This window comes from Phaseolus vulgaris, chromosome 3 (assembly GCF_051622355.1).
Source record: "Phaseolus vulgaris cultivar YP4 chromosome 3, ASM5162235v1, whole genome shotgun sequence".
Lineage (NCBI taxonomy): Eukaryota > Viridiplantae > Streptophyta > Magnoliopsida > Fabales > Fabaceae > Phaseolus > Phaseolus vulgaris.
The window spans coordinates 44816017-44827257 of NC_143500.1; the positions used below are offsets into that span (position 1 = coordinate 44816017).

The following is an 11241-nucleotide window of genomic DNA, read 5'->3' on the forward strand; positions in this document are numbered from 1 at the left end:
AATGGATCCAAAATACCCACGCTTTAGCACCTGGTACAACAGCCCCAGGTGCAGCAACAAGTACCAGTTTGACTTGAGGAGGTGAAAATTTAGTAGCAGTAGGCGGTAAAGTTGCTTTGTTACCTATTCCATTAGGAACTGCGGATTTTTGTGTGTTTGAGTTAAGTTTAAAGAGGCTCATTCAAAAAATATTTGAACGTTTATCCAGAAAACAAGTAAAAAACTACTTTTAATATTAGTTGATTTAATTATATCAAACATAATTGGTTTGTTTAGAACTAAATATAGTCTCGTTATAAAGATGAAATTATATAAAAATCTTGATGTTTTTATCTATAGTCTAATTTGTCTTTAAACTTGTTTAAAAAGGATGAATTTATTTTATATCACATAAATACCAAACGAAGTTTAAGCATGTCAAACAGTTTTAGTTAACAAAACCCGACACCCCTTCTCAGTTTTTGTTCTTTACAGTATAACAAAAGCTATCAAAAGAGGTTTACAAGCACAAAATAAAGAAGAAACAAAATTAACACAAAAAAAAACAATTAAAAATAATTTAAAGAAAAATTGAACTCTTTATTTTACACCACGGTTTGTTCCAGTTCTTTAAATTTTCCACTAGGTGAGTGTGTAGAGTGTATATATATATATATATACTTAGTACATAAATACATCCGAATTATTCTAATTAGTTTATAGAAAAAAGTTAATTTCTTAAGGAAATTGATGCAGAGGTGAGAAATGAAAAGGAGTAAGTACTGAGAGGTGTTATGTTTCCGACAGCTTTAACGTGGTTTTTGAGTGTCACAAAAACCAGGTTTGAAAGCAAGGTATAAATAAAGTGAGTGTTGTTGTATCCATTTGCTGGTTTTATGGTTTATGAGCCACACACTCGACACTGAGTTCAGAACGTAGCAATATATTTTATTTTATATGCGACATCGTATCGTACTCGTGGACGCATACCATGTTACCTCCATTTCCTGTTCCTATTGCTATTGATATCAACGCTATAAAAGATAAGCTCTCCTTTCAGTTGCGACCTTGGCAACGTTCATTCCAATTCTGGGTTCGAGCCATTGACATTTACACCGGATACAAGGTCTCTCTCTCACTCTCACTCTCTTTCTCTCTTATATTCATTATTATGCTTCGTCTTTTCTTCTGCTTTTGCTCCAATTGCAACATGCATTCATTGTTTAGGTGTTTCAAGTGAGAGTCAATTTCGTCAAAGATGTGCAGAAGCAGGAAGCAATGTGGGAACGACAGCACGAGCTTGCCGCCGACAAAATTTTCGCCTTGTGCTCTGACCTCGGAGGTTTCTTCCTCAAGGTTTCCCACATTTCGAAATCTGTTTATTATTGTTTTCTTTTTTCATTCCTTTTTCTCAGTTTGTTGTGTTCGGGTTATTTGACTCCTAAATTCTTTTTTTAATCGATCGGATTTTAATTTTTGGAGGATTTTTATGACTTGGCATTTTGGTTTTTGGCATTGCCTTATTATGATTGATTGTGTTGATCGTCCTATGGACTTGATGTGGTGTCGAATATGATGCAGATTGCCCAAATTGTAGGGAAGCCTGATTTGGCTCCGGCTGCATGGGTGAAAAGGCTTGTTACTCTGTGTGATAGGGCTCCTCCCACCCCTTTTGATGTGATGAAACTAGTTTTGGAGAGTGAGCTGGGACAGGGTATTGATAATGTGTTCGAGAGGTTCGATGTTGAACCCCTAGGTTCTGCTTCAATTGCTCAGGTCCGTTTGAAACTTATGACCTGCTATCTTATTTTCACTTCCCTGTATAATTGGCATCATTTTGAAGTGTGGGAGTATTCTTTTACCTTCAAAATAAAATGTTTATTCATTCTTCAACTGATCTATTAGAATAGTAGTTATGGATAACAGTTTATTTTCCTATTGTTGGCTGTGGCGGGATCAGCTGCAGCTACTCAGGTCACTGGAGGGGTCTGTGACCAGCTAGCTACCCATGGGAATTAGGGGTACTTGTAACCTAAGTGTTTCCAACACCTTAGTAGTGTCTATCAGAGGTTATCTGTTTACTGTGTCAACTAAAAGGAGAAATATAGTTGAAAAATAAGTAAGCTCACTGCTACTTGTAAGATTCATAGGTTTTGGGGACAGGTGATACTTTGGGAAGGAGTATGCAGTATGCACATGCTTTGCAATGATTTGAGTGAGATTTCCTGTGACAGTATAAGAAGATAACATGTGTCCGTTCTGTTATGGGAGAATATTTAGTTTGGACTCTTTCGCTATGTGGTGGGTTGCTTGTCTTCTGTATGATAATTGATCAGGATACCAGATTTAAGTCCTCTTCGTAAAAGTCAGGTTTCATATGGCTAGCTTGATGGTAAGGTGAAACAACAACAATATCAGTTTCAAAAGATGATTGATTTTTTTATTCAATTCAATCTTATACTAAAATTAATCATTTTTTTTTGCAAATAAAATGGAATGATTTTTCGTTTTTTGTGTTATAGAAAGAGTCTTTGAGATTGGGAACACTTTATTAGAGTAAAGGGTTCATAATAACTTTCTTCAAAATTCCTGCACAATCCTTTATTTCTTACTACAAACTAGTTAATAATCAATAAATACGCTTATAGAAATGAAATAACAGGAAAACTGTCCATAAGAAATACAAATTAGTTAAGAAGTTTACAAAAATTACGAATCTATAGTGCCCCTCCTAACAAATAGTTGTTATAAAACTATTTATACTTATCTGCTATAATAATAACTGGTGGCAATGGCAACACACCATACAATATGCTACCTTTGCATAATATTATCAGGCATGCATAATAACTGACAGCGACACTGTATCCTTCATCCATCGTTCTCCATTGCTGATAAACCTTATAAAATAGACACTACTACTACTCTAGCATTAAGTTTGATTGGTGAGAGACCACATCTAGTGACTGTCGAACTAAGAGTTGGTTCAGTAAGCATCCACTATCCTTGATTCAGTCTTCATTTACTTTAAGTGAATAATTGATGTTAATCAAGGGTCACTTATGGAAATTAAACAAGTTTTTCCATGTTTGCTATTCTTAAACTATTTTTATTCTTCTATTTATTATTTAAATTTTTATTTCGTTTTGCCAATGCATTCAGTATGGTTGGTGGAAGAATAATTTTGAAGAGTAAAAACCTTTTTGGGTATGTAGCATTGTATTTTTTCAAGTATTGTAAAATCTAAAAATATTTGCTTTGCTTCTTGAGGTTCATATTCATGTCCATGTCTCATATAAGTCCTCAGAAGGGTGATAGTCAGTAGTAAAAGAAGTGTATTTTGCAACAGTCTTGAATTCTATATTAGGATTTAGCACCATGTAAATGACATATGTGTTGTGTGGTCATACTAGGTTCATAGAGCAAGACTGAAAGGTGATACAAGTGATGTTGTCGTCAAGGTAAATGAATCTAATAAGCCCAATCGATTTCATTAACCAGTGAAGCTCTAATTCTGATTTCTTTTGTGTATAATAGGTTCAACATCCTGGAATTCAGGATCTGATGATGACAGATATCCATAACTTGCAAGCATTTGCACTGTACATGCAAAAGACAGATATCAAATTTGATCTATATTCCGTGACTAAGGAAATGGAAAAACAGGTGGAATTTATTTCTTTGTTAGATTTCTTCTTTAATCTATGTGGATAATTTGATTCCCACATGTTTTCTTCCCCTGTTTTATGAATTTGTTTTTCAATCACAGATTAATGTAGAAGTTCCTATTAAGAATAGAATGTACTGTGTACCTTCATTATGTGTGAAGTGTATGACTGATAAGTTTTGAAATTTGGATGCAATTCATACTAGAAACATGCAATCAAGTGGTAAGGAAGTTGCTAACATATCTGACCACTTTTACCCAATTTTTGTGTGTTTTTGAATGAGTCACATCACATTAAATATTTTTTGCCGAGGGCAGGAAGTCATCATTCTTACAGAGGTACCTAGGAGTATTTTGTGATTAAATGTCCTACTGAATCTTTATGAATGTGGTGATTGTGTTGCTGGAGTGAATGTTCATTTAATTATTGACTTTCCCTAATTTTTCTTTCCTTAATTGTGTTACCAAGGTTTTGAGAGGAAAATAGGAAATTACGCTTTATTAGGCTTTCCTTTGTTTTTGCTACTTATATTTGTTGACAAACAACTTGTTACTTCTCTTACGAAATCTGAACAAGCATCTCTTTGATTAGAATACTGGACAAATAGTGCTTTATCTATTAAGAATCAAGGTTTGTTTGAGAAAACTAACTGGCCTGCCCTCTTCAACCTTTCAGTTGATTGTCTTTGAATTCTGTATAAATTATTTAGTTTCTTTCATAAATATTGAGGTTCTTCCTGCACTTATGACATTTCAGATTGGATATGAATTTGATTTCATGAGGGAGGCTGATGCGATGGAAAGGATAAGAAAGTTCTTGTATAAGAATAACAGAAAGACTCCGGTATTGGTGCCACGACTAATACGAGATATGGTTACTAGGTATATTATGCAGTCCAGCATCTTACATAATCTTGATAAGATGATATTAGTGATGTAATGGACAATAATGCTTAACTCTATATTATTTCCAGGGAAAAGTGCCAGCTATTTATTCATTTGACACAAGAGTGCATAGCTGTTTTAGAAATGTTTGATAGTTTCTTAGGTATAGCTTTAGTCACCGAAGTCCAAATTTGCATGTTAAATGTTAGTTGGTACTAGCTGTACTAATTTGTTTATGTTGTCTCATGATTTTTTTGGCAAACTAATTTGCTAATTGAATAATTTAGGTAATTAGTTTTCTTGGACCAAATATTAAAAATGAAAAAGAGTAGAAAAACTTGAATGGTGGTGCATTGTTAAGTTGTGCAGTATCACGATCTATAATTACATAGCATGCTTCAAGCTTGCTATCAATAACTTTTCAGCTCTCTATTCCAACCATGGTATGTTATGAAAAGACCCTTTATTGATAAAAGCAAGGTTGAACTGAAAACAATAAAAAAAGAAATCCTAATATTTTTCCTATATTACACATTCGATCTTGATCAAAAGAAGAGTACAATACTATACACACATTGCTTGGTTAAACTTTTTAAGATGTATTGGTTCATATGCATATTGGTTGTGATGAGTTTTTTAAGTAATGACGAACTTTTGGATTGTACAGGAGGGTCCTAGTCATGGAATATATTGATGGGGTTCCAATAATGAACCTTGGTGACGAGATAGCTAAGAGAGGCATAAATCCTCGTGGTAAGGTTGCGGCAGCAGCAAAGCAGTAAGCTCCTGAGCTATATATCCTAAAAGTAGTCTTTTAAACCACACTTCTAAGTTCATAACTTGTAATTACATGAATTCTGACTTATGACACGTGCTTTTAGCTCTCTTCTATTTTCAGTCATCAAGATAAACTTATTCATTCATTCGCTTGTGTCTTTGTTATTACATAGAAAAAGAAACTTATGAAAAGGAAAGTAAAACATGGGGTAAGGACACTATGTTCTCCAAAATAAAAGGACAAGCGTAAACAAGAATACAATTAAGATTGCAGCATGGTGGTAGTCACACTTAAAATGAAAAATAGCCACTCCTTGAATAAACCATGAAAAGAATGTCATGTCATAAACCTAAATTCTATCCCATAATGAGTTGAAGAGAACAACATGCCCTTATATATGTAAGCATTCAGCTCCAACTAAATGTACCAATGCTCAGTTTGCATTTTTTTCTGCCAAAACCTCTGACAAATGATCAAATATTTGTCGTTTAGCATCATAGCTGAATAGAACAAATGAAAGTGCTTTCTTGCTCTTGTTTTGTTTTGCATAAAAACATTTCAATTTTATATGGATATCTTCAAACTCCTATTGAAAAATGGATTAAAAAAAATTTGGAACAACCTGGCACTGATTTCCTACAATTTTCTGTTCCATCATCAAATGTACGTACGATGATGCTTATGTACATCTGATGGTGAAGAATCAATTAACAAATTGTAAGACTAAAACAACTTTAATAAATCTTGGCACTAGTTCAATTTTCCATATGTTTGGTAGTGGTCCTGGTTTTTTAGGGGGTGTAAACAAATGTCAGAATCAGATAACAAGGGGATGGTTAAGTTTCAATAATACCAACCTTTTTCTGGGAGATTTATAACATAGATGATTTATTCGTGTAATTTTTTAAGTGTATTGCACTATTAACTTTATCATAAAAGTGCAGGAAAATTCTTCAAAACTTGACTCTAGCATATGGTCAAATGATTTTAAAAAGTGGATTCTTCCATGCAGATCCTCATCCAGGAAACATCCTGATTTGTAAATCATCAGAGGCAAGTCATAAAATATATTTCTTTTTTAATATCTCTTTTTATGTTATTTAATCTCTCTTCAGGTGAATCCTACTCTTATTTTAGAGATGTTTTAATCAAGAGGAATTTGATGTGGAAATGACCGTAATAGTGGGTAGAATATTGAAAATCAGTTTTCAACATTGATGCCTAAAATAATTTTCTTTCTTTTATTTTGAACTATTAACCATCCTAATGTTAGTGACTTCCCTCAATTCAGGTTGCCTTGCTAGACTACGGGCAGGTGAAGGATCTACCAGAACAGTTGAGGCTTGGCTATGCTAATCTAGTTCTTGCAATTGCTAATGGTGATCCATTAAGAGCTGCAGAGAGCTATAGGTACTGAAATGAAACTTGTCTTATCCATGTAATGCTCTCTTGTTTGTTGAAAATCAGAACAGAAGTATATATCTTAGCTAATACTTAGTTACAAACTGCACTGCCAGTGCTGTTGGGAATAGATAACAAAATCAAGGGTTAATTGATGTAGAATATAATTAAGGTTTAAGAGATAAGGAGATTAGAGAGGAGAAATAATAAATTGAGGTAAATGTTGGAAAAAATGAAATATCTATATTAATTCTTCATTGGTAACAATAAGATTTGATGGCTTTCTGTATTTCCTTCATTATACCTTGAGAAAAGAAACTGGATTTGGTACCTTTAAAGTGAGATGTAAGAATGCATTTACCCTTAATTTAAATTATAATATCTCACAAACTTAACCCACTTTAAGTCGAGGGTGGATGCTCCCTTAATTTGTCACTTTAACGGATCCAAAATCCAAGAAACCGTGACTTGAATCTCAATTTGTCTACAATAAAATTGAAGGTACCCTGAATGTATATGAAATCGAGATTGGGTCAAACTATATAGTAAACGGTAATAAAAAAATCTAGTGCCCAATATATATATACCTTGGTATCCTTTCCTAAAGTTGATTTTTTTTCCCTTACTTTATCTATCTCTATAGATACTAAAGTGTTTCACCAGAATGGTTTACTGCTAAAGATGGACTATGTGAAATATGAACTTTTGGAGGATGGCTGGCTTTTTAACTTCGTATTTTGATTTGAAAATGATAGCCAGTTAGTGCGTATCTGCAAATCAAATTATCTAACTGCTTGTTTTCCTCTTTATTTTTTAGGGAACTTGGTATTGAAACCTTGAGCAGTTGTGAAAATGGGCTACAAGAATTGTTTAAACTAGCAGAGACAATGTTCGATACAAAATTGCCTCCTGGGGTGGTAATGCTGCAACCTTTCTCAGATGAATCTTCAATTAAAAAAGTTGCTGTCAAGGTATGTTATAGAATCCAATTTACCGTTTCCCATTTCCTGTTCAGTGTATAAAATTTGTCATGTTAAAAACCTGAGATTGAGGTGTTAGTTATGGATAAAAGAGAAAGTTAATCCCGGGAGGACTTGAGTAGAAAACAGAAGAAAGAGGAAATTTGTTTTTTTAATGGATTTATATATATGATTTTATTTATTATGTCGAGAGAAAGGGATGGAGGTGAGGTTGCAACCTAAGACCTATTGCTAACTACACAAACCTCCCAACCACTAGATCGACCCGATGGTTAGGGAGTTGAATACAAAGGGAAGAAGCCCAACTATACCAGAGCAATATCAGGTTGCGAACTCCCTCATGACCCCAAATTTCCCAACAATTTAATATCATATTTTGATTGTTTTGGTTAGTCTGTGTTATGTATAATGATAATGCGGTACTTTTGAATGTTACAGTAACTACAATGCGAGAAAAAGTCTAGTTTCTTTTACGTCCAACATTGCTGGTGGAAAACCTTTTTTTTTTTGACAACTCATTATTAGTAGATGGAAATATTTTGGCACTGAATCAAATTATTAAATAATGTAGTAACTATTGATGCATGTTAGTTAATGATATCTGTAGAGATGGAATAAGCAGGCAATACTTGTTAATGTTTATGCTGCTAATTTTTATTTACTGAACTTTGGTTTCTTTCTGTGCCTTTTTACTATAGTCCTTTCCAGAAGAACTGTTTTCTGTACTTCGGACAGTGCATCTACTGAGGGGACTTAGCGTTGGACTTGGAATCAATTATTCTTGCGCAGAACAGTGGAGGCCCTTTGCAGAAGAAGCTTTGTCCCAAGCTGGCAGATTAAAAGGTGGCGCTATGAATGACCCTTGCTTAAAACAGACTTTTGATAATAGATGCCAATAAACCGTTTAAGATTCATTTAATTTTTTATAATCTCTTGCCTTACATGTTTTGGATTTGGAGTGTTTTCATTCATTGGTCGCTTTTATGTGTCTATGTCTGTCATATTAAGATACCTTTCCATCTTACTTAGCTACCTCACTTGATGTTTTCACAGATAAGAATGTTAAGACCAGAGGCAGGTAAATAAACTTTTGAAGGGATCAAATGGGAAGATCTATCAATCTAGTTTGTTGATTTTGATTAACGGGTCACTTCTGGGAAGTTGAAGAAAGGTAAATTCAAATGATCTCTCTTATATACGGTAAACTAGTTTGACATTGATGTCATTCACAATAAGATTGTGGTGCCTCCTCAGCAAGTATTCGTTTGGAATTTTAGAATGTTTCGGGATTGTACACGTTTCATTTATGAGTATTACATTGCCAGTATTTTGAAATTTTGAGAAAAATGTTTAATTTATGCAGCCTATCCCTTGATTAATAGAGCAACATACTATTTGGGTGTCCCATCCTTTTCTTAAATTTATTGTTCTTTCATACTACTCTAGTGCAAATAAAATAAGTTTTGCAAGTTGCTTAACAAATTAAGACGCGCGGTTAAGGATGGCTTAAGAGACTTCCTCGGCTTATTCATGAAATGGGTATTATTGAAAAGCTTTATTATATTAAGTGTCAGAGTAAGAGTCTCTAAAGTTGACATAATCATACTATTAGGAAAAGTTAACTGTGACATTTATTTTAGCCCATGGATGAGATTTAATAATTATTGGTACTGCTGTGCTGTAAGTTGAGAAGAGGAAACATTCTAACTGTTGCCCACAGAAGAACTTGATGCACAAAACTAGAAGAAGCTTGATTAACAGAAGCTAAAGAAGATTTGATCTTCTTGTTTAGATGGATAACCAGTCAACCTGTGACACTGATTCTTGACATGACTGATGATTTCACAGTGAGCACACATGGGTCTATCTTTATTGCTCTTGAAATCAAAATCATTCTTAACTACGAAGGTATTGGAAGATTCAATATTGACTGAACTACCAATCTCCTACTGCTTCTCTTCTTGGATGACCAGAGAAAACACCTTGGTGATGGAGGAAAAATGATTCATTGAAAGAATCCGCCCCTAATCGAAGAATAGACTTCATTAAGACCCATAAAAAAGTGCATGACATAATCCATTTGATCATAATCACATCATGGTTGGATGTTGTTGCAGGTACACGAATGAGCAGACTTCAGTTCAGTTAAAAATTTCCAAATTTATCTTAACCTTACTTAATATGATAAGATTGACACGGATCCTTGTTGAAGTGATATAAAATCGCATTTTTTTAAGAAATCAAGGATACATTGTGTTGTTGAAAGCGTTCTTGGACATAACTCCAAACTTGCTTAGTTGAAGAACAAAACACTCATATGCATGTCATGTCCTCTGAAAGGGAGTTCATGAGTCATGAACCAACAATGTTGTTGTTGTGAAGCCAAAGAGAATGTGCATCAGATCCAACATGTTTTGGAATAGAACCATCTACAAAACCATATTTGTTCTTACTACATTCTTCCATGAACTATATTGTCTCCATAAACATGACATGGAGTATTAACTCTTGGAGGGTGTTTGGTACAATTTTTTTTTTTAATTTTAAGGAATGAACAATTATGAATGTTAGAAATGAATAAGATCTGTTTTGTTGTTAAAATATATTTCTTGAAATGTTTACAAGTTTCCCTACGAATAAAAATGCAATGCATTATTTTACTAAAACACTTATTTTTTATCACATTAATTGATTTAATAAAAGTAATATTTATGAATTTGAGAAAGATTTCCACCTCTACTAATAATGAAAATGATTTTTAGAAATTTAAAAAAATTATATCCAAGAAACAAAAAAAATAGAAAAAATATTTTTTCAACTTTAAATTCCTGGAAAACTAATTTTTTCTCGTGTACCAATCGTTCTCTTATACTGTGTTTGTTTCAGGGGTGACATGGTTGTTGACGAGGGATGTGTAAGTGCCACCCCTATTTGCTTCAAGGGTTTAGGGTTTATTTGTCATTTTACATATGGGGGTGCAGAATGCAACTTCCTAAAAGATGACATGTAGTTGGGCTATAGCCCAATCCAAAAGAGAACCGCGTACTGGCTGCTTCTTCCTGCACCTCCATACCTTCTTCTCTCACCTCCATAGATTTTCGTATTTCCAAAAATGACCCTCTGTAATATTCCGGATTACATAATCTGGAAATCATTTTTCAAATTTGTAATTAGCTTCCGGATTATATAATCCGGAAGTCTTTTTTCAGATGCAGGATTACTTTATGGATTACATAATCCGGAAGTCTTTTTTAACTTCCGGATTATGTAATCCGGAAGTCTTTTTTCAAATGCATTTTCGGATTACATAATCCGGAAGTTATTCTATGGGGGTGGCACAAGAAGGATAAAAATGTATTTTCATGTTGTGTATGGAGGTGCCAGAAGAAGATATGGAGGTGCAGGAAGAAACAGTCCCGCGTACTTGGTTGAGTACTTTTGAAGGGAAAAAAAATCAGAAAAGAAAAGAAAGAGGAAAATAGTGAAGTCCTAATAAAAGAAGGGTGCGGGGTACGATTCCCGCTTTAATTCTGCAATTCAATCAGAAAAGG

General features: G+C 33.8%; 1 protein-coding gene across 1 annotated transcript; it reads left to right on the plus strand.

Moving 5' to 3' along the window:
* Window positions 1–733: 733 nt before the first annotated feature.
* Window positions 734–9095, plus strand: LOC137807946 (uncharacterized). The gene is made up of 12 exons (XM_068608812.1): window positions 734–1105; window positions 1207–1335; window positions 1561–1755; window positions 3393–3440; window positions 3517–3645; window positions 4404–4528; window positions 5199–5309; window positions 6254–6362; window positions 6601–6719; window positions 7528–7681; window positions 8389–8533; window positions 8744–9095. The coding sequence occupies exons 1-12, from the start codon at window positions 971–973 to the stop codon at window positions 8770–8772; spliced, it is 1428 nt and encodes a 475-aa protein (XP_068464913.1). The 5' UTR covers window positions 734–970; the 3' UTR covers window positions 8773–9095.
* Window positions 9096–11241: the final 2146 nt, after the last annotated feature.

Bases quoted from the DNA above. Each gene is read 5' to 3' on its own strand.
- LOC137807946 (XM_068608812.1), top strand. From the start codon at position 971: ATGTTACCTCCATTTCCTGTTCCTATTGCTATTGATATCAACGCTATA. The intron at 4,529-5,198 runs GTATATTATGCA...TGGATTGTACAG, and splicing joins ATACGAGATATGGTTACTAG to GAGGGTCCTAGTCATGGAAT. The intron at 8,534-8,743 runs GTGGCGCTATGA...ATGTTTTCACAG, and splicing joins CCAAGCTGGCAGATTAAAAG to ATAAGAATGTTAAGACCAGA.